This window comes from Mastomys coucha, unplaced genomic scaffold, assembly GCF_008632895.1.
Source record: "Mastomys coucha isolate ucsf_1 unplaced genomic scaffold, UCSF_Mcou_1 pScaffold18, whole genome shotgun sequence".
NCBI classification, from domain to species: Eukaryota; Metazoa; Chordata; class Mammalia; order Rodentia; family Muridae; genus Mastomys; species Mastomys coucha.
Genome location: NW_022196900.1, coordinates 83,138,383 through 83,160,185, shown reverse-complemented (window position 1 = coordinate 83,160,185; position 21,803 = coordinate 83,138,383). Strand labels below are relative to the sequence as shown.

Sequence of the window (21,803 nt, the reverse complement as noted above, 5' to 3'; positions counted from 1 at the left end):
CAAATCATAGGCTCTAGAGGAGAACCTACTGGTATTTTTCTGCTACATGGCCACAGCACTGAACTGACTCCTAATGACTTACACTATACCATAGGGCACTGCAGTTCTCATGCACATCAGAGAAGCTTCTATGTGCAACAGATGATGATTAACACTGAAACCCACAACTAGATGCAAAGAATAAGAAACTGTAGAATGTTCAGCCTTAAATGAAACATATATACTACACCCTATCCTCCAAAAGAAAAGGGAGAAGAAAAATATAAGAGCCAGATGTAGTAGACGATTGTAAGGAAATAGAGTCTTCTAGAAAAAGGCCAAGTGACACAAAAAGGCAGACCTATTTGAATTACACCTGACTACTCAACAGAGACTCTAAAAGCCAGAAGGGCCTGGATACATGTCTTGGAGACTAAGAAACTACAAATGTCAGCCCAGACTACTATATCCAGCAAAACTTTCAATCACCACAAATGAAAAAACAAAAAAACCAAAAAAAACCAAGATATTCCACATCAAAACCAAATTTAAATAATATCTATTCACAAATCCAGCCCTACAGAAGATACTAGAAAAATCACCAACTCACCAAGAAAGCACAGGAAATAAATAATTTCTCAGCAAAACCCAAAGAAGGGAAGCATGCTCATGTGTGCACGCACATGCGCAGGCACACACACACCACCACCACCACCACCACCACCACCACTAACATCAAAATATTAGGAAATAACAATCATTGGCCATTAATTATCTGTTAACATCACTGGACTCAATTCCCCAGTAAAAGGACACAGGCTAACAGACTGGATGTGAAAACAGAATCCACCATTCTGCTGCATACAAGAAGCACACCTTGAAAGGACAACATAAACCCTACTCATCTCCATTTAAGGACCAGGCCGCGGGGCTGGTGAGATGGCTCAGCGGGTAAGAGCACCGACTGCTCTTCAGAAGGTCATGAGTTCAAATCCCAGCAACCACATGGTGGCTCACAACCACCCGTAATGAGTTCTGACGCCCTCTTCTGGTGTGTCTGAAGACAGCTACAGTGTACTTACATATAATAAATAAATAAATCTTAAAAAAAAAAAAAAAAAAAAAAAGGACCAGGCCTGATTTCAAAAAAATGGTTGTAAGGCACCAGCTCCAGGGACAGTTCATGAAACCCATAACAAGATAATAAAACCCCCTCCCAAAGAACAGCCTGGAGATAACCACAAAAATGGGGAAATATCTTATCTCAGACTGGGTCATCTGCACTGAGCAGCCCTACTTCATCATATGGTTAAACATTCATGACATAGGAATGCAGATCACTGACCACCTGTGATCCCCCTAGCACCCACCAATGAAAATTTAGATTACTATATGAAGGCCTTTGTACCTTTGTCTGGGGTCACCATTTCAAAGAATAGTTGACCCCCCACCCCACCCTCTGCACGCTAGTTGTTTCTGTAGAATAAACAGTCTTCGTTTTTATCTGAGTCTGGGGTCTTCCTTCAAGTGATATTCTGACCCTTACAACCTCAGCAATAAAGACAGACATCACCTCAGAGTAAAGGGTTGAAGAAAGGCTTTCCAAGCAAGTGGACCCAAGAAACAAGTTGGGGGAGCCATTCTAACATCTAACAAAATAGACTTTCAACCTAAGCCAATCAAAAGAGATGGGAAGGACACTTCAGACTCAAAGGAAAAATCCACCAAGATGACATCTGAACATGCATGCCCCAAATACAAGGGCACCTTTTGTAAAACAACAACAACAGCTACTAAAGCTTAAATCACACATGGAACCCCACACATTAATAGTGGGAGACTTCAACACCTCACTCTCACCAACTGACAGGTCATCCAGACAGAAACTAAACAGAGAAATAATGAAACAGATGTTATGAATCAAATGGACTTGACATTATCTACAGAACCCAAACACAAAAGAATATACTTTATTCTCAGCACCTCACAGAACCATCTCCAAAACTGATCACATACTCTATCACAAAGCAAGTCTCAACAGATACAAGAAAATTGAAATATGCCCCTGTATCTTATCAGACCAACATAGATTAAAGCTGGACTTGAACAACAACAGAAACAACAAAAAGCCATTCATGGAAACTAAACAAATCTCTACTGAATGACTACTGAGTCAAGGAAGAAATAAAGAAAGAAATGAAAGACTTCCTAAAATTCACTGAAAATGAATGCATAACAAACTTATGGGACACAATGAAAGCCATACTAAGAAGAAAGTTCATAGTACTAAATGCCTCCATAAAGAAATTAGAGAGACCTCATACTAGTGTCTTAACAGCACATCTAATAGTTCTAGAACAAAAGAAATAAACACACCCAAGAGGAGCAGATGGCAGGAAATAATCAAACTCAGAGTTGAAATAAATCAATTAAAAACAAAGAGAATCAAAGAAACAAAAAGTTGGTTCTTTAAGAAAACCCACAACACAAGACAAACCCTTATCCAAGCTAACTACAAGGCAGAGAGAAAAAAACATCTAAATTCACAAAATCAGAAATGAAAAGGAGACATAGTAATAGAAACTGAGAAAATCCAAAGAATCATTAGGTCATACTTCAAAAACCTGTCCTACACAAAATTGGAAAATCTAAAAGAAATGGACAAGTTTCTCAATAGATACCAAATAGATAACCAAAGTTAAACCAAGATCAGATAAACAACTTTTTTCTTCTCTCTTCTTCTTCTCCTTCTTCTCCTTCTTCTCCTTCTTCCTCTTCTTCTTCTTCTTCTTCTTCTTCTTCTCCTTCTTCCTCTTCTTCCTCCTCTTCCTCCTCTTCCTCCTCCTCCTCCTCCTCTTCTTCTTCTTCTTCTTCTTCTTCTTCTTCTTCTTCTTCTTCTTCTTCTTCTTCTGCTTTTTTACAAACCTACTTTTTTTTTTAAAGATTTATTTTTATTTGTATGAGTACACTGTAGCTGTCTTCAGACACTAAAAGAGGTCATCAAATCCTATTACAGATGGTTGTGAGCCACCATGTGGTTGCTGGGATTTGAACTCAGGACCTTTGGAAGTGCAGCCAGTGCTCTTAACCACTGAGCCATCTCTCTAGCCCCAATAGTGTCTTTCCTCAACTACTCACAAACTAGTGTGTCTCTGTAAAAGCTTGACACAGCTCGAACAAATATGGCTTTACATTTCAAGGGAAAGGTTTCCTTTTGGGGGGAATGGGTATCCTTTTGGGGGATGGGTATAACTCTGAGAGTTATCTGTCTAAAATACAAGACCAGGGGCTAGGGAGATGGCTCAGTGGGTAGAGGCCTGATAACCAGAATTTGGTCCCAGAAATTCTCTCTCTCTCTTTTTTTTTAAGATTTATTTATCTATTTTATGCATATTACTCTCTTCAGACTCACTAGAAGAGGGCATCAGATCCCATTACAGATGGTTGTGAGCCACCATGTGGTTGCTGGGAATTGAACTCAGTGCTCTTAATCACTGACCCATCTCTCCAGCCCAGAAAAACAACTTATACAGACCTATAACCCCTAAGGAAATAGAAGCAGTCATTAAAAGTCTCCAACCAAAAACAAAACAAAACAAGAAAACCAAGAGCCAGGTGATTTTAGCACAGAATTCTACCAGACTTTCAAAGAAGAGCTAATACCAATACTCTTCAAATTATTCCACAAAATAGAAACAGAAGAAACATTGCCAAATTTGTTTTATGAGATCATACAATGGAGTATTACTTAGTTATTTTTTTAAAATGACATCATGAGCTCTTTCTCTTTCAGTCCCAGGTGCTATGGGAGCCGAGGGTTACCGTGCAGACACGTCAAGTCCAAGAACCACACCACACACAACCAGTCCTGCAAATGGCATGGAAATGGCATCAAGAAACCCCAGTCACAAAGATATAAATCTCTTAAGGGGGTTGATCCCAAGTTCCTGAGGAACATGAGCTTTGCCAAGAAGCACAATAAGAAAGGCCTGAAGAAGATGCAGGCCAACAGTGCAAAGGCAGTGAGTGCATGTGCAGAGAGGCCATCAAGGCCCTGGCGAAGGCGAAGGCTGTCAAGCCCAAGATGCCAAAGGGCCCCAGTCGCTAATTCAGCCTTTTTATCGCTCACCTCAGGCTTGGAAAGAGGATTCGAAGCTACATGGCCAAGGGGTGTGGGCTCTGCCAACCAAAGCCCAAGGTTCAAACCAAGGGAGAAGCCGCAGCTCCAGCTAAGGTTCTTAAAGGTGCCCAGGCCCCTGTGAAGGCCCCATAGAGAAGACTCCTGCCAGTGTGAAGACAGATGGACTGCTGGGACACACCTACCCGCACAGTATTTGCAGATGACCAGTGACCTATGCTGTTGTTACAAAGAAACTTGAGGCAAGATATATTTAAAAAAAAACAAAAAACAAAACAAAAAACAGCATCATGAAATCTGCAGGCAAATGGATAGAACTAGAAAAACATCATCCAGAGTGAGGTGACCCAGACCCAGAAAGGCAAACATAGTGTGTTCTTACTAGCTGTAAAGTAAAGGATAGCCAATCTACAATCCACAGACCCAGAGAAGTTAAGTAACAAGGAGGCTCAAGGGGGGGCATGCAATTCTTACTGTGAAGGGGAAATAAAATAGACATCATGGTGGATGGGGGAGGGGTCTGGACAGAGGAGTGGGGTAAATATCACAGTGGACTGGGGGCAGGTGGGAAAGGGAACAGGAGGCATCAGATGCAAGGAGGATGGAGGGAAGCCGGGCAGTGGTGGCACATACCTCTAATTCCAGCACTTGGGAGGCAGAGACAGCCACAATTTCTGAATTCAAGGCCAGCTTGGTCTACAGAGTGAGTTCCAGGACAGCCAGAGCTATACAGAGAAACCCTGTCTTGAAAAAACAAACAAGGGCTGGAGAGATGGCTCAGTGGTTAAGAGCACTGACTGTTCTTCCAAAGGTCCTGAGTTCAAATCCCAGCAACCACATAGTGGCTCACAGCCATCTGTAATGAGATCTGACGCTCTCTTCTGGTGTGTCTGAAGACAGCTACACTGTACTCACATAAATAAAATAAATAAATCTTTAAACAAACAAACAAAAAATTTTTAAAAAGAAAAAACAAACAAACACACAAAAAAAGGAGGATGGAGGGAGAGAGTACTAGGAAAGACAACTGGAATTGGGAGTTATCTCTGGGAGAAACCCAGTGAAAAAGACAAACAAAAAACAAAACAAAACAACAACAACAACAACAAAAACCAAACCTCCCAGAAAGGTGACTCTAACTAAGACTCCTAACAACGGGGGATACAGAGCCTGGTCATCTCCTATAACCAGGCAAGACTTCCCGTAGAGGGATTCCAGCTACAAAACCTTCAACCTACAATTTGTCCTGCCTACAAGAAGTACCAGGGTAAAAGGAACACAGAAATTGTGGAAGTGGCCAACCAATGTCTGGTCCAGCTTGAGATTCTTGCCATGAGAGGAACCCCATGCCTGATACTGGGCCAGACCCAGAGGTGGACAGCCCAGAGACATAGAAACAAATACGACTGGCAAGAAAACAAAGTGAATGAGAAGATTCCTAGTGATAGTCTGCAGTGCTCATAGATGGGTCCCAATTGACATGGGAGAGGCTTCAGCCAGCACGTAGAGACCTACATAAAGGGGGGGGACCCCACAAGAAAACCCACAGAATCAACTAACCTGGGCCCACAGGGGCTCACAGAGGCTGAACCAACAACCAGGGAGCCTGCATAGGTCTGACCTAGGCCCTCTGCATATATGTCACAGTTGTGTAGCTTGGTCTTCTTGTGTGACTCGTAACAGTGGAAGCAGGGGACATCTCTGACTCTGTTGCCTGTTTTTCCGACCCTTAATAGGAGAGGACTGCCTAGTCTTACTGCAACTTGATATTCCTTGGCTGGTCGATATCCATGGGAGGCCTGCCCTTTTCTGAAGAGTAGTAGTAGATGGGGATGGGGAGGAGAGGGGACTGCAGTTGCGATGTAAATAAATAAACAGACAAATAATTGGGCGAGTAGAAAAGTGGGAGAGGGTGAATATGATCAAAACAAATTGAATGAAATTCTCACAGAATTAAGAACTTAAAAAATGGTAAATTCCAGAAATGAACAATTCCTAAGTTTTAAGTGACATTAATTACTCTTATGATAAGCATCATGAAAATCTCTTCCCATTCTGTTTCATCTGAACTGGGACATACTTCCTTTTCCAGTGCATCCAGCTACACAATGAGAGTGCCAGTGCTGGATACACTGGAGCTACACCAACTCTCCCATATTGCAGGCTTATATTGAAGTAACACTTAATAAATGCCCCAAAGCAAGAAAACAGTAATACTAGAATTCCTGATATGCAAAAAAAAAAAAAAGAACGCCAAAGTGTTTCCACTTAAGTGAGAATGTGAAAGTTCTCTCCGGGAGCTGGAGAGATAGCTCAACAGTTAAGTTCTTACTGAGGACCAGGGTTTGATTCCTAGCACCTACATGGTGGCTCACAACTGTCCAGAATCCCCATTCCAGGAGATGTAATGCCTCCTTCTGACCTCTGAACAGCACCAGGCACAGATGTGTGTACACACAACATGCAAGACAAAACTCATACAAATAAACAAGCCTATATTTAAAAAGAAAAAAAAAAGAATGCCATGCAGCAGTCTATACAGAGAACTAGTACCATTTTCAAGGGTCGACTAGGGCCTCAGAACATACTTTTTTGATGAGGGAAAGCTGCCTTCACCCCCTGCTTAAACTCCTTAAGCACTTGGCCCTGCTCAGTAGTAGAGCATGTGTGTAACATGCCCAGGGCTAGGTTCTGTTAAAGCTGGGAAGGACACAGCCCACATCTTACATGCTTTCACACTTCCAGTGCTTAGAGAAGTACCTCCCATTGATGGTGGGTTTCCTTGAATGGTCGTGGGCATGTTAAGTCAAGAGTGGTATCCTTTAATACTTCAATCTGAGTTTTTCCTAAACAGTAAGCCTGGATTTCAATCCCAGACCTGATGCTCCATAGCTGCATGATCTCAGGCAAGCTGCTTCACCTCTTTTGGGCCTCAGTTTCCTCACTAGTAAAACAAAACTAGTAATATCTACTTGGAAATATGGCCATGGAAATTAAACAAAATGACATAGTGCAGGGATTAGCACACACAGTGCCTGGCAAGTAGTAACCTCCCCACTCTGGTTTGGACTTGACAGAGACAACTAGGACAAAACAAATACAAAAATAAGTCACAGTAACAAGGCAGACTGAGCACAGAATGAGTCACTCCTTTTAATCATTGCGCAGGAAGATCAACAGTGAAGAAACATAATAAGCAGAATAAACTCTATTGGTGGCATGTCCCTTAGCCTATAAGCTTGGTGAGAATGTCCCCAGACACCTCTTGGCTGACAGACTTCATGCATTCCAGCCCAGCAGGTCAGATCTTGGTCGGCAGGACCAGGATGGTTCATTCAGACTGGAATAGAAACCAACTCATAAGGAATGTGTTTATAGGCAGGAGGAGATGGAGGAGGAAAACTTGACTGCAGCTACACCAATGACTGTTTTGCAATCTGGCAAAAAACACTGTAACACCATTGGTAGAGGCTCACACCCACACAGCAGCACTTACCTGTAGCCAAGAACTAGCTTAGAACAGATAATGAGCAGCTTTCTGCTCTAAGGAAAACAGTTGTCAGACCTGTATAAAATGAACATTCCTGGGACTTATGAGAAACACCAGCCAGCTTACACACGCACTCCAGCCTGTGAGCACTGGCCACAAGCATCAGTTCAATTGCTCACACATGGATGTGGGGGGACAGATTTAAGTTCTACTCCCTGGGAACCTGCTTGCTTACCTCTGCAGAGGCGCTGGGATGCACGGCACCTGCTTCCTGGGAGTGATTCACTTTAGAATGCAGCATCGCTACACGTGTAGGTACCACACTGAGAACATCTCTCTTCTGTCGATCCCTGAATAAGCTCTGGTGGTGACTAGAGGGTACAGAAAGGGTGAGGGGAGCCCCAGGGAGGCTCTGCCTCCTCCAGGATGTCCTGCCCCAGCCTAGCCTCAGAAGATGTGGCTCATCATCTTCAGGCAGAAGGCCCAAGTCATTTGCAGTTTGGGATTTTTGAAAAATGATCAGCATGGAATTGGAAGAGTCTGTCCTAAAAGGCTGGCAGCTCTGGGGCTTGCTGCAGTCGGCCTGAAAGCACATCCCTTCCAGCCACCACAGAGCATGGCAGGCAGAGTCCCGGCAGCAGGCAGCCCAACAGGCTTCGAAAGGCAGGCTTCCTTGAAGAAGCCGGAGGGGATTGTCTCCCTCAGTTCTCAAACCAGCTCCATAAAGTGTCTTCCCCTGCCGGCATCTGCTCTCATTAGCATCTAAAAACAAAGAATGAAGTCACTTTAGGAAGAACCCAGACAGGGACTGCTGCTCCATCAGAGCCTGAGCACCACCAGCATCTGAGGTGGGACTGAAGACAGGTTTGTTGTTTTGTTTTATTGAGACATACCCTGGCTGGTCTAGAACTCACAATGTACACTCACAGAGATCTGCCCTCCAGAGTGCTGAAAAAAAAAGTGTGAACTGCCATGCTTGGCAGCAGGCAGGTTTTTAAGAGGGTAGGAAGAGCAAGGAGGAGAACAGAGGGCAAGAACACTTTGTTTTCAGGATATTAGCTTATAAGAGAATCGCCTCACATTCATGGAGGAGGTTCTTTTTTTCTTCTTTTTCTTCTTTTTGGTCTTTCTTTTCTTTTTTTTTCGAGACTGGGTTTCTCTGTGTAGCCCTGGCTGTCCTGGTACTCACTTTGTAGACCAGGCTGGCCTTGAACTCAGAAATCCGCCTGCCTCTGCCTCCCAAGTGCTGGGATTAAAGCCGTACACCACCACTGCCCAGTGAGGAGGTTCTTTTCAGTGAATTTCTACCGTGTAAAGCCTTTACAAAGAGTCCCAACAAAATATAAAAACAAACCTAAGATGGACTTTTCTGATGAAGTGTAGAGTCCCAAACTTGACCTTCTAACTTCCTTCCAACATGTACGTCAGGGGAGTGGACAAAGAGACCAGCAGTGTAGGAAGATGAACAAGCTGCAACATTTTCCCACCAAACTAACAGCAACACAAGCTGAGTGCTCCTGACCGCGTGCAGGTGACAGATACAATATTTTCTCATGAGTCGTTTGCCAGTCACATGATTTTGCATATTGTGTCATCAGCCAAAATAGGGGTGAAAATTACCAAAAATTGTAATCAAGAGAGAAATTATCCTAATCGGATTTTCTGAATGCCGACCCATACCATACCACATAAATACAAGGAAACATGCAAAGGTGTCCTACTCTAGGTAATCTAGATAATAACCTGATCCCAGATTCTCAGCTGAACTATTTCAGGCATGGAATTGATCCTTCATCGTTACCTCTGACAGACAAAGCCAGCTGTAAATGGAAGTTGTTTTAAGTCTGTCTTAGGGCTCCTATTGGGATGGAACACTCTGACAAAAAGCAGCTTGGGGCGGGAAGGGTTTCTTTTACTCACAGTCCCATGTGAGAGTCCATTACCAAAGCAGGGAGGCAGGAGCTCAAGCACACAGGGACCTGGAGGCAGGAGCTGATGCAGAGGCCTGGAGGGGGTGCTGCTGACTGGCTTCCTCAGACTGCTTTCTTATAGAGCCCAAGACCACCAACCCAGGATTATCTCCATCCATAATAGCCTGAGCCCTCCCTCATGAATTATTTATTAAGAAACTGTCCTATAGGCTTGCCTGTCCCAGACCATTTTTTTTTAAAGTATTATTTATTTTATGTATATGAGTACCAGAAGAGGGCACTAGGTCCCATTACAGATGGTTGTGAATCACCATGTGGTTGCTGGGAATTGAACTCAGGACCTCTGGAAGACCAGTTGGTGCTCCTAACCTCTGAGCCATCTCTCCAGCCCAGCCCAGCCCAATCTTAAGATGAATTTTCTCAATTAGGCTTCCCTCCTCTACAATGTGTCAAGTTGACATAAAACTAGCCAGCACCTCCACCAGGTCCTAGCCTGACATAAAACTAGCTAGGTCCTCCCTCCAGCCTCCTCAGACCTGTGTGGAAGTACTCTACCACTGCCTATCTCTTCATCCACTTTTACTCTTTTACTTGGAAGTACAGTCTCACTAAAGGGTTCAGGGTGGCTCTGAACTCACTGTGTACCAGGCAGACACTGAACTTGAATCCTCCTCTCAGTCTCTCTAACAGCTGGATTACAGACCTTGCTGTTTTTCCTCAAATTTACAATGTAGCCAAGGATAGCCTTGAACTCTTGATCCTCCTGCCTCCACCTCTGAAGTGCCAGGGTTGCACTACAATGCCCAACTGAGAACACCTCTTTAAACTTCCTATTGACTCACAAAAGGGTGCTCTCTTTCACAGACTTAGTCCTGTCCCTGAAATGATAACATAAGAAATATATTTGAGAGCTAATAAATTAGATAGCTAGGTAGTTAAGCATGGAACACACAAAGGGAGGACTGGATTTTGGAATCTTAAGAACTCAAGTAAATGCCAGGAATATATGCCTCAGAAGGCAGAGACAGGAGATGCTCAGAACAAGCCAGCAAGCCATATCTATGGGTTCTCAGGTTGACTGAGACCTTCCTCACATTAAGTACATTGGAAGAGTGATGGAGGATGATTCCTGATACCAACCTCAGGCCATTACATACACTTCTGCTCAAACACATGCAAGCATACATATATACATGCATGCTGCACACGCACACGCACATATAAAAACAGAAAAAAGAAAATGTGTGCATGCACATGCATTTGTATAGATTTGAATTACAGATAGAAAACATGCAATAAAATCCAAGCATTGAGGAAATGAATGAATACATTTGCATATACACATAACTGAAAATACACTCTAACTAAAGCAACAACCTGTTAATTGGCCAAAACCAATCTGACTCCCACGAAAATATTCACTAAATATCCAACAGACTAAATGTGGACACTAATCAACTGGGAAATAAAAAGAAGATAAAGGCAGACTTCTAGACTACTGAGTCAGAAGTTCTATGTATGGAAGCCAGTCTGCCATTATTCTCTGAAAAATGAGAGCTCCACTGGCACCAACCTAACACCAGACAAGACAATTTAGATAATCAGAGTAAACAGAACTTCCCTAAGAAAAGACAAGGAAATAACAAAGCCAAAATAAAAAAGAAGCCACGGAAATACCCTTTGTGTCTTTACCCACCTCTCCACAGTCATTCACAACATGAGGCTTGGTAAGAGCTGTGTCTACAGTCATTGCTATGAGCAAAAAACTGTGGCTTGGTGATTTATAAACATTGGTTAAAGCCAGGCATGGTGGCACACACCTTTATTTTTATTTTACTGTTTGTTTGTTTGTTTGTTTTTGAGATAGGGCTTCTCTGTGTAGCCATGGCTGTCCTGGAACTCATGCTGTAGACCAGGCTGGCCTCAAATTCAGAGATCCTCCTGCCTCTGCCTCTGCCTCCTGAGTGCTGGGATTAAAGGTGAGTGCTGTACACACACACACACACACACACACACACACACACACACACACACATCCAGAGCTACATAGTAAGTTGCTGTATTAATAAGTAAATGAGTCGATAAATACTGCTAGCCACCTTTGTATCATCAAAACAACTCCAAAACATTCCAAGACAGCAATGATGTGGATCTATTCGCTTCTTTATTAATCACCAGAGACATCATCGCAGCAAAACACATGAAAGGTAATGACCGTGTCGTGATTTCCATGAACAAGCCATCCCACTGTCATCTCTAAATCACTCTCTAAGCTTCACAGCCGAGCAGGTATAGAGATGAGAGGCAATGGACAGATATGTAATAAAGCCTTTAGCATGTCTCCACAACAGAGGGATGAGTTCTAAACTCACCTGGCCTTGGAGACTTTGAAGTCACCAGTTCTGCACGGTGAGGTCCTGATCCCTAAAGTCATTGAGTATCACTTTGACAGCAAGCGTCTCAGGTTTGAGTCCTGTCTGTTACCCTCAATCCAGGGAATCATCCCAGCACAGAGACATCATAACTGGTATTCATGTAAAGAATCCGGTATCCGTTGCCAGACAAACCAGCCTCAGGCAACTGCTAAGCTCAGAAGAATTATGTATGAGTGATACACACGGAAAGAAAGAGTCTGCTGTGAAAAGGATGAGAGCACTACCTGTCCAACCCTTGGAAACACGAGGCTCCGACAGAGAGAGGCTCCTGTTAGGGAGCTACCATGTGTAACGTCTGGATAGGAAAAGGTTCAAGACAACAAGAGGGATCTGAATGTGGTGATCAGAGTAACCAGCGTGCTGATGTACTTATGTCAACAGGAAAAGATGATTAGGGTTAAGTAGAGTAGCTGCATCCAGCTTTCAAAAGAGAAAACACCAACTTTTGGAGGGACCACGAGAGAAAGTCTAGCACACACAGCCACTCAAAAGAACTGAAGAATGGTTCAAAATCTCAAACAAACAAAAAAAAAATTAAGCCGGGTGGTGGCGGTGCATGCCTTTAATCCTAGCACTTGGGAGGCAGAGGCAGGCAGATCTCTGAGTTCGAGGCCAGCCTGGTCTAGAGTGACTTCCAGGACAGCCAGGGCTATACAGAGAAACCCTGTCTCAAAAAACCAAAAAATAAATAAATAAATAAATAAATAAAAATGGTTCAAAATATGAAACAGCTAAAGGAGATCTATGAGGAGCTCAAGGAACCGTAGGAAGACTGTTGACATAGAACGGTCCTCCCAAAAGCACATGCTAAGCCTATGAAGACATTTTGTGGGGAGACCCATCGCTGGACTGCCAGACAGAGTCACCCATTACCAAGTAGAAAGTTCCTTCAATTACAAAGTGACCAATCACAAACTCAGGCTGTCTGCAGCCTGAGGACTGGGATCTAAGGGTCTGTGAGGATTCTTGGATAAGAAATATTGGTGTAATGCTTGAATCTGTGAGGGTATTTCTTCTTGTGTCATCTTCATGATAGATGATCTCTAACCTGTGGCCACTTCACCAATGTAAAGAAGTCTCTGGGGCTGGAGAGATGGCTCAGCAATTACGATCATGTACTGCTCTTGCAAAGGATGAGAGTTCAATGCCCAGCACCCTAAAAGTATTTTTAAAACCAATAAAACAGGGAGCAGCCTGTGTCAGCTGGGGTAACCTGTAGACCCCAGCTTACGGAGTCTCTGATAACACACCTTCTGACTTTGTTGCTGTTGTTTTGTCTTTTGAGAAATAGTCTCACTCCATAGTCCAGGCTAGCCCTGAAATCACAGCAATCCTCATAGCTCAGCCTCTTGAATACTAGAACTATAAGAGTGAGCCAACATACCCCACTCCTTTCCTTTTTTAAATATTCGCTTTTCTCATTTTTAATTTTGAGTATGTAAATATGAGTATAGGTCCCTGGAGTCAAGTCACAGGCAGCTGTGAGCCTTTCTGACATGGCTGCTAGGACCCACGCAAATGCTTTTTACCTCTGCTCCATCTCTCTGGTCCTACTCTTCTGTACTCTTGGTATTTTGTGGCAGTGTTCTTTTTTCTTGTGATCAGTTTGAGTTTAATTAGGTTTATTGATTTTTCTTTCTTTTTTTTTTTTCCAAGACAGGGTTTCTCTATATAGCCCTGGCTGTCCTGGAACTCACTGTGTAGACCAGGCTGGCCTCGAACTCAGAAATCCTTTTTCAATTATTTTGGGGGGGGGGTGGTTTGAGACAGGGTTTCTCTGTGTACCCCTGGCTGTCCTGGAACTCACTCTGTAAACCTGACTGGCCTTGAACTCAGAAATCCTCCTGCCTCTGCCTCCAAGGGCTGGGATGAAAGGTGTGTGCCACCACTGCCTGGCTCTTTTCAATGTTTTATAAAGGTATAAATCATTAGTTTCCTATCGTAAAAATTGAGTCTGCCAGACTCAATTAGTAGTACACATCTGTAGACCCACCACTTAGGAAGCTGAGTCAGGGGATGATAGTGATCTCCAAGCCAGCCTGGGCTGCAGAGCAAGATCCTGTCTTTAAAAAAGCAAATAAACGCTGGAGAGATGGCTCAGCGGGTAAGAGCACTGACTGCTCTTCCAGAGGTCCTGAGTTCAAATCCCAGCAACCACTTGGTGGCTCACAACCATCCGTAATGAAATCTGATGCCCTCTTCTGGTGTGTCTGAAAACAGCTACAGTGTACTTACATATAATAAATAAAAAAGCAAATAAACAAAAGTTTTGCCATTATTTACATAAAAATACCTACACAAACAAAAACAGTATCTTATTGCTATTAAATGCTACTTAATGGTACTTTCTCATTCTAGTGACCAAATACCTGAAGAAAGGCAGTGTAAGGAAGGGGAGCTTGCTCTGCCTCCAGTTCAGCAGAACACAGCCCACTACAGAGGGGACTGGTCTATGGTACCAAGCAGGAAACAGAGAAAAGGGAGAGCCAGTGCTCAGCTGGCTTTTTCCCTCTCCCCGTTCTCTGCAGTCTGGGACCTGAGCCCACGGTGATGCCACACACATTCAACATAAGTCTTCAGTTCAACACGCTCCCAGAAAATGCCTTTAACATACACTCCAATGTGTGCCTCACTGATGCACTGAGTGCTTACTAGTCCAATCAAGGTGGCCATAGCAATAAGCCATCACATGCCTGTTCCATTGGTGTTTCATAGTGAGAAACGCAGAAAACAGCTCTTCTCCCCCCAGTCACTGGATTCACTGCATGAGAAAAATCCCTCCTCTTGGATGAAGAGATAATGAGTCTTCCTTTTTTTTTTTTTTTTTTTTTTTTTAATATGCACTGGTGTGAGGGAATCAGATCCCCCGGAACTTGAGTTACTAACAGTTTGAGCTGCCACGTGGGTACTGGGAATTGAACCCAGGTCCTCAGGAAGAACAGCCAGTGCTCTTAACCACTGAGGTATCTCTCCAACCTGGGTAATTAACCATCTTAAACAGACGCTAGCTCTAACTTCAGCTCTGAACACCAGTTACTAGAAATTTAACCTATGAAGGATAACTTGACCTCTCCAAGATTCGATTGCTGCTGCTCTTGGAAACAGTCAGTGACTGGAGGGGGCCAGGCACTGAGGGAGTCAATATTGCATTCCAGAAGAACGTGGCTAAAAGGTGAGGTGAAAATAAACTCCAATTTTAGATCAGTTCCTCTTCCTGCCCACGCCTCCATGGGCTGGCTCTGCTCCCAGGGCTTAGGCAAAGCAATATTAAATGCTTACAAAAAAAGGGCTTACAGTTGGTAGAACCCAAGACTGAAAACCCTTTGAGAATGGCTGGAGCTCACTGTTGGGAAGAACATATAAAAATCTCAGCCAGAGTGGGAGCAATGCGCAAAGCTAATCACTGTCTATAATGACAGCAAACCAAAGAAGACAGAACTCCCATATGTGTTACCTGGATGATCCCCAAAACAAGAGGCTCTGGAACTAGTAACGCTTATTCTCACCACTCCTCAAAAAAGCAGAATTCTAATAAATCTGGCACAAAATCTAGACCAGGTTCCATAATTCCAAGTAGCAGAGTGGAAAAGCCTACAGAATAAATGAATTATTGCCAGGGAGAAACTCACTAAATACTTTCAGTAAGCTGTGAACAACTCAGGAAATATTTAGAGACACTACAGTTGCCTCTGGCATTCTTAAAACTCAGGCAGGTAACAAGCCTGATTTCAGGAGCAAACTTGGAAACTCCACTGGCTGGCAACCACATGGGGGAGTAAAGACACAACACCCACTACCTCAAAAGCCACACTGAGAAAGCGCCCGGGAACTGAACCAGATCCATCATACTGCATCCAAAGGGAAGGGCTGCGATGGTGGAAATAGAAGTAGGGACCAACGTTGCTTCAGAAAAGGAAAAACCCCCGAGCAGCTGATAAGTTCTTCCCTGGGTTGGGGGTTTTCTGCAGAAAACGGTGCAAAGAGGCCATTGGTTGGTTGGTAAAATCTGAATGTTTTAGTGACTGTTTTAATATATCAGAGCTAAGATTATTTTTATGAAGTCTCACAATTCAGTAACAATGTATAGAATTCATCAAATGTTTTCCCCTGGACCCATTAATGAGCTATTATCCAGCAGTAAAGTGGAAGCCTTAAATTTGGTACTGAGTCTGTGAACTGTGGCTGTACGCCATCTACTTTCCGCCAGCCATCATCAAAGACATGCTGCATGTCAGCCATGATGACTGCCACAGAAAACTGGGAAACAGGCATACTATTAGAAGTGCTCAAAAGCCACCTTAAGAGCACCCCACCCTTCTTTTGCTGTCAGGATATCTGTTGCCTACACACCTACTAATGAACAAATACAAAATTGGTGCCACATTCCTCCCCACACCAGCTTTCCTCTACAGAGCACACTCGGAAGGCCAGGCAGGGGGGTAACAAAAATCCTTCAACGGGTTGCAATTAGGTATTATGAAGTTTGAAAAAAGCCAGAGAAATACCATTCCCCCTCTCCTCTTTCTCAAAAGGGCCAGCACTTTTTTTTTCCCTCTTAACTGCACACATTGGACTAAAGGTAGCAGTTGCCTCACAAAGCAATCCTTTGAAAAGAAAATAATTACTATGTGCTGCCTTTTCGGTGTGCCTAGATTGTTAAGAGCACAGTCTGTTTAGTGTTGTGGTGTAGGTAACTTGCTGAAACTAAACTCTCTGCTAAACAAGAGGCATTGGCCTTTGATTCCTTTCCCTTGGCTGCAGTGTTTCCATGTTCCCATGGGTCATTATGACAAACTCCCCAGGACACAGCTGCCCAACACATATGTCTCTGCTGACATTTATATTAACTTTTGCTCATCTGTATAGATGAAAAAAAAGGTTTTCAGAGTTGGAAAGATGGCTCAATGGTTAAGAGCACTGGCTGTTCTTCCAGAGGACTGGGACTCAAGTCCTAGCACCCTTGTGGTAGCCCATGCTGTCTGTAAGGCCTGCATTTCTGCCCTGGATGGTCTCTGTCCACCTCATGAAGCCTTCCTCTGTAAGTGGTAGGCCTCTACCTTGTAGCTTTGGATTCACAGGCTCAGCAAGATGCTTGACACTCAGTAAACATCCATAGATTTCCCTTAGTTTTTAAAGCTCACCCAATGGTTAAATAAATTCGTTAACTAGAAAAGCCGAGCAAAAGATGTTACCTCCGGTGTAGAATCACTTGAGTTTTAGTCATTTGAGTAAGATTTTCATGCTGATGAGTCTCCTTGGAAATCAGTTTGAAAGTTAGGTATGGTAACACTGCCTGCCTTCTCAGCACTCAGGAGACTGAGGCAGGAGGACCTGAGCTAGACCCTGCCTCATGGAAGAGGAGGGAGGGGAACTGAGGAATCCACTTAAGCAGAAGCATGATGAATGTGTAGAGTAAACCTGAAGAAATGCTTGGTAGCTGAAGAGACCACTGAGTAATGAGCCAGCTAGGAAATAGGCTTTCCAGTCAAGACCCTAAGCCAGAAAGTCCTTTCAAAGCACAATGCAATTCTTTATGAACGGACCAACCAAGTCTCAGATCCTTGAGCTGTCTATTTCAGACCACTCAGTTTCACTTCAAGATGAGAGGTTTTCACCATGGAAACTTCTGAACAAAGTGCACAGTGGAGACCAGCTTCTTAGTTCAGCTGTGCAGAGAGCTGCCCATTGCTGCTGATACCCACTGCACTCCCCTGCCCTTGGCTGACAAAGACAAACTTTAAACATCTCAAAGTCCAGGTCACCTATAAGAAAACATGGGCCGGGCGGTGGTGGCGCACACCTTTAATCCCAGCACCTGGGAGGCAGAGGCAGGCAGATTTCTTAGTTCGAGGCCAGCCTGGTCTACACAGTAAGTTCCAGGACAGCCAGGGCTACACAGAGAAATCCTGTCTCGAAAAGCAAAAAAAAAAAAAAAAAAAAAAAAAAAAAAAAAAAAAAAAAAAAAAGAAGAAGAAAACATGGAAACCATCCTAACTTAATTTTAATTCTGAGGCCTTCAGCTTCTGCCTGCTACTTACTAATAAATGAAAAGTTTGCATTAATTGGATATAGTTGTCATTACATTTCAAAGGCCCATCTGTCAAGGTTTAGCCCAGAGGCATTTTTCACAACCAAGTGTTAATCAAATCACTGGTATAGCTGAAAATAGCTCTCTTACCATAAAGTCACCTGCTCAGAAACAATCCAGTCATTAAGGACTGTATAATATTTAAAGGCAGATTGAAGGCAAATGATTAAAACATGTACTTAAAAAAAAAAAAAAAACCCTGTGACTAGGGGGATTACATTGCTGCATGTGATGTACTCAGAATCCTGCTTTTGCTTTTTCTCCCACCACCTTATGACTAAAAGACTCTAGAGATGGCTGTCAGCAGAGGAGAGCACGCCTCCAAGCCACAGCATGTGGGGAGCCCACACCTCTCCATGGAATGCTGTCTTTGTATTGCAAAAAGCACAGGTATCAAACGATAACAGATAAGGTTTGATTTGTATATGAAAGTGTGGGCTCAGTATAGGAAAGAAATGTAAAAGATAAAAAGTACCTACATCTGAGGGAGGGTCTAGCAGCTCCCAGGGAGGCCCCCTTGCCCATGCTATTGTTAGGAAGCTGCAGTTGATTGCGTCTCTGACTGCAGTTATTATGAGCTGATAAATTATTTGCATTCAACTACAATCACACCAACCTCCTTCTGAAACCCACACAAAGAACCCTGAATCAGAGCCCTATTTTGTTTTGGAGAAGGTTTTTTGCCCCCACCCCTGGTTTGTTTTCTTGTTTCTAAAGAAAAGGTCATTTAGAAAGCTACAGCAGAGTCGTACAGATTAAATAAATTAGCAATGAGCATGAAAGGAAAAAAGAAAAATACAGCTAGCTATAAAATGTTATTTCAGCAGATATGGCAAATAGAGGAAAAGTTTGTCAGTTTATCCATTGAAAGCCTCTCTTCTGTAGCATTATGTAAGTGTCATAAAAGATAATTAAAAAAAAAAACATCTGCAGCAGGCTGAACTGGGACATATGAGGACTCGACACAACTGAGCTTCCAAAACTTAAATATCTCAAAGCACTTTTTTGCTTATAGCAAATAAAACGGAGAGCTGCAGATGCTTCCTCATCTGTGTGTAAATGAAAGCGGAGCCGTGTGAGTAGTTAGTATTCTTAGAACTGCTGAGAGCCAGTTTATTTAAATTAAATCAAAGCCAATCTGTATCTGTACAAAAATAATGTTCTCAGGGCTCTGACTCTCTAGACGCCACAGAGCTGCAGCATTCTCCCTCGGTAGCTCCCTCTGACATAAAGAAGTGAAAATCAGAGCCTGGCCGACTGCAACCACTTCAGAGGGATCCAGGAGAGGGAGGTTCAAAGGGATCAAAATAGCCCGTGTCTCACCAGCCACCTGCTATGGAGCAGGGCTGGGCTCCTCTCTGCCCTATTCTTTGTGCTCCCTGGGCACATCTTGGGATTATCATGTGTCTATCCTTTCTCCTTCTTCCCTGCTTCATGCTGTGAACTCTAATGGTAGGAACTAGGTTTATTTTAGCCTGGTACAGTATCTGTTGACCTGAAAAGTTTCTACAGTGTGTAATAACACTTAGCTATTGGTTCTCACTATCTGGATGGCATACCTTACAGAAGGCTGGAAGGGTAGCTCACTGCATAAGATGCCCTGCACAAGCCTGAGGACCTGAGTTCAGAGCCCCAGAACCCATGAGAAAAGCCAGGGGCAGTAGCTGGGGACCGTAACCCCAGATCTGGAAGGGTGCTGGTGGAGAGTCATGAACATCCCTGAAGCTCTCTAGCCAGCCAGCCTAGTCTAATTAACTTATGTTCTGGTTCAGTGAAAGGTTCTTTCTCACAAAATATAGGTAAGGCCAGACGTAGCAGCACTCAGGAGGCAGAGGGAACAGATCTTTGTGAGTTTGTACTCCTGGTCCACATAGTGATTTTCAGGCCAGCCAGGGTTATACAATGATGACCTTATCTAAAAATATATAAATAAATATGTAGAGAGGATCAAAAAGACACCCGCATCAACTTCTGGCCTTTACCTGCATAAGCACACATGCATATATACCCATGTACACATATATACACATCCCACACCAAAAAATAAAATTAAGAACAATAAATAGCCTGGCGGTGGTGGCGCACGTCTTTTATCCCAGCACTTGGGAGGCTGAGGCAGGTGGATTTCTGAGTTCAAGGCCAGCCTGGTCTACAGAGTGAGTACCAGGACAGGCAGAGCTACACAGAGAAACCCTGTCTCGAAAAAAAAAAAAAAAAAAAGGAACAATAAATATCTTAGGGAACTTATTAAAAATGCAGCTGATAGGGACACAGGGCTGTATTTCTATAATAGAGTATTTGCCCAATATGCTAGAGACCTTGAATTCAATTCCCAGTACTTGAAAAAAATTAGCATAATTGAAGCCTCCAACTATGACAAAACATCCCTAAAGAGCCAAGGATTACAAATACTAGAAAAGTGAAGCTCTATGGAATGCTGACATTTATATCCCCTTATCCAGTACAGACACACAGCTTCAATTGGCTTTACTTTCATGGTATACACACACACACACACACACACACACACACACATACATGCATACATACATATGTATATATGTACATATATATACATATGTATGCATGTATAATACATACATATATACATATGTATGCATGTATAATATATACATACACATATATGTATGTATATATGTGTGTGTGTGTGTGTGTGTGTGTGTGTGTGTGTGTGTGTGTGTGTATTTGGTTTTTTCCAAGACAGGATTTCTCTGTATAGTCCTGGCTGTCCTGGAACTCACTCTGTAGACCAGGCTGGTCTCGAACTCAGAAATCCACCTGCCTCTGCCTCCCAAGTGCTGGAATTAAAGGCACGTGCCCCCTTTTTTATCCTATACTTTCACTTTCAAGTTTCATAATTTATGTAGTCTACTGACAAAAATAAAAATCTGGCTAGGTTGGTCAAGGCTCCTGACCACTAATTATCTATTCTGGACTCTCTGTAAACACAAAGAGATTGCTGTCTGTATCTGTGAATGACATCGTTTCTGGGTTGAGTCAAAAAAAAAAAAAAATTCCAAGGTTGATTCTAGGCAGGGCATCAAAACAGGTCATGTGTGTCTGTCTCTGACACATGACAACCTCTGGAAGCCTGTGGTGTACAGGGACTTTCTCCCTCTACTGTTTCTTCCCCACTGATAGGGGCAGCCATGCTGCAAGTACTTCCCACAGAAGTATGGAAGGGTGGAGGCGAAACAGCTCAATCAAAGCAGCTTGGGAAAGGAGGGAACACTTGTCAGAGAAAAGCTCCAGGGACAGACAAGAAAACTTTTGCTTCTCTGCCTCGCCCATTCTGGGTAAATAATCCTTGTTCTAGATCTGCTTTCCTGAGCCGAGAGGCCGAGCTTCCCCCCTTTAACCTTCACAGAAGGAACAACATTAAAATCCACTGTGTTATTTGGAAAACACCTTGTGAGAAATGTCAGTGTGCAGCTTCTGCGCACACCCTGGGGAGCACGGCAGAGGGCAGCTCTGAAAGCCAAGCAGTCAGGAGCTGGTAGAGGGGAGCGCGAGGGAGAGGCAAGCTTGGCTGCTGCAGCATGCTCCAAGCCAAATGCTGCAGACTGACCCTGCAGGATGCGGATTACTACATTTTATGAAATGGAATATGGCTCTTGAGGACCGAGCTACAGGGCAGCTTCATTTATTCTAATTAAGACTCATTCCCACAGGAGGCCCATTTCCATAGCCTCCAGCTGACTCGGGTTGCTTTGGGTCAATA

General features: G+C 43.3%; 1 protein-coding gene across 3 annotated transcripts in view; it reads right to left on the bottom strand.

The window, feature by feature from the left end:
- Nucleotides 1–21,803, bottom strand: part of Kiaa0319l (KIAA0319 like) — a 98,444-nt gene that overhangs the window by 54,333 nt on the left and 22,308 nt on the right. For all 3 annotated transcript variants that reach the window (XM_031378683.1, XM_031378682.1, XM_031378684.1), the window contains exon 3: nucleotides 7,843–8,369. In XM_031378683.1, the coding sequence (XP_031234543.1) occupies nucleotides 7,843–8,369 (527 nt within the window). The remainder of the gene's footprint in view (nucleotides 1–7,842; nucleotides 8,370–21,803) is intronic.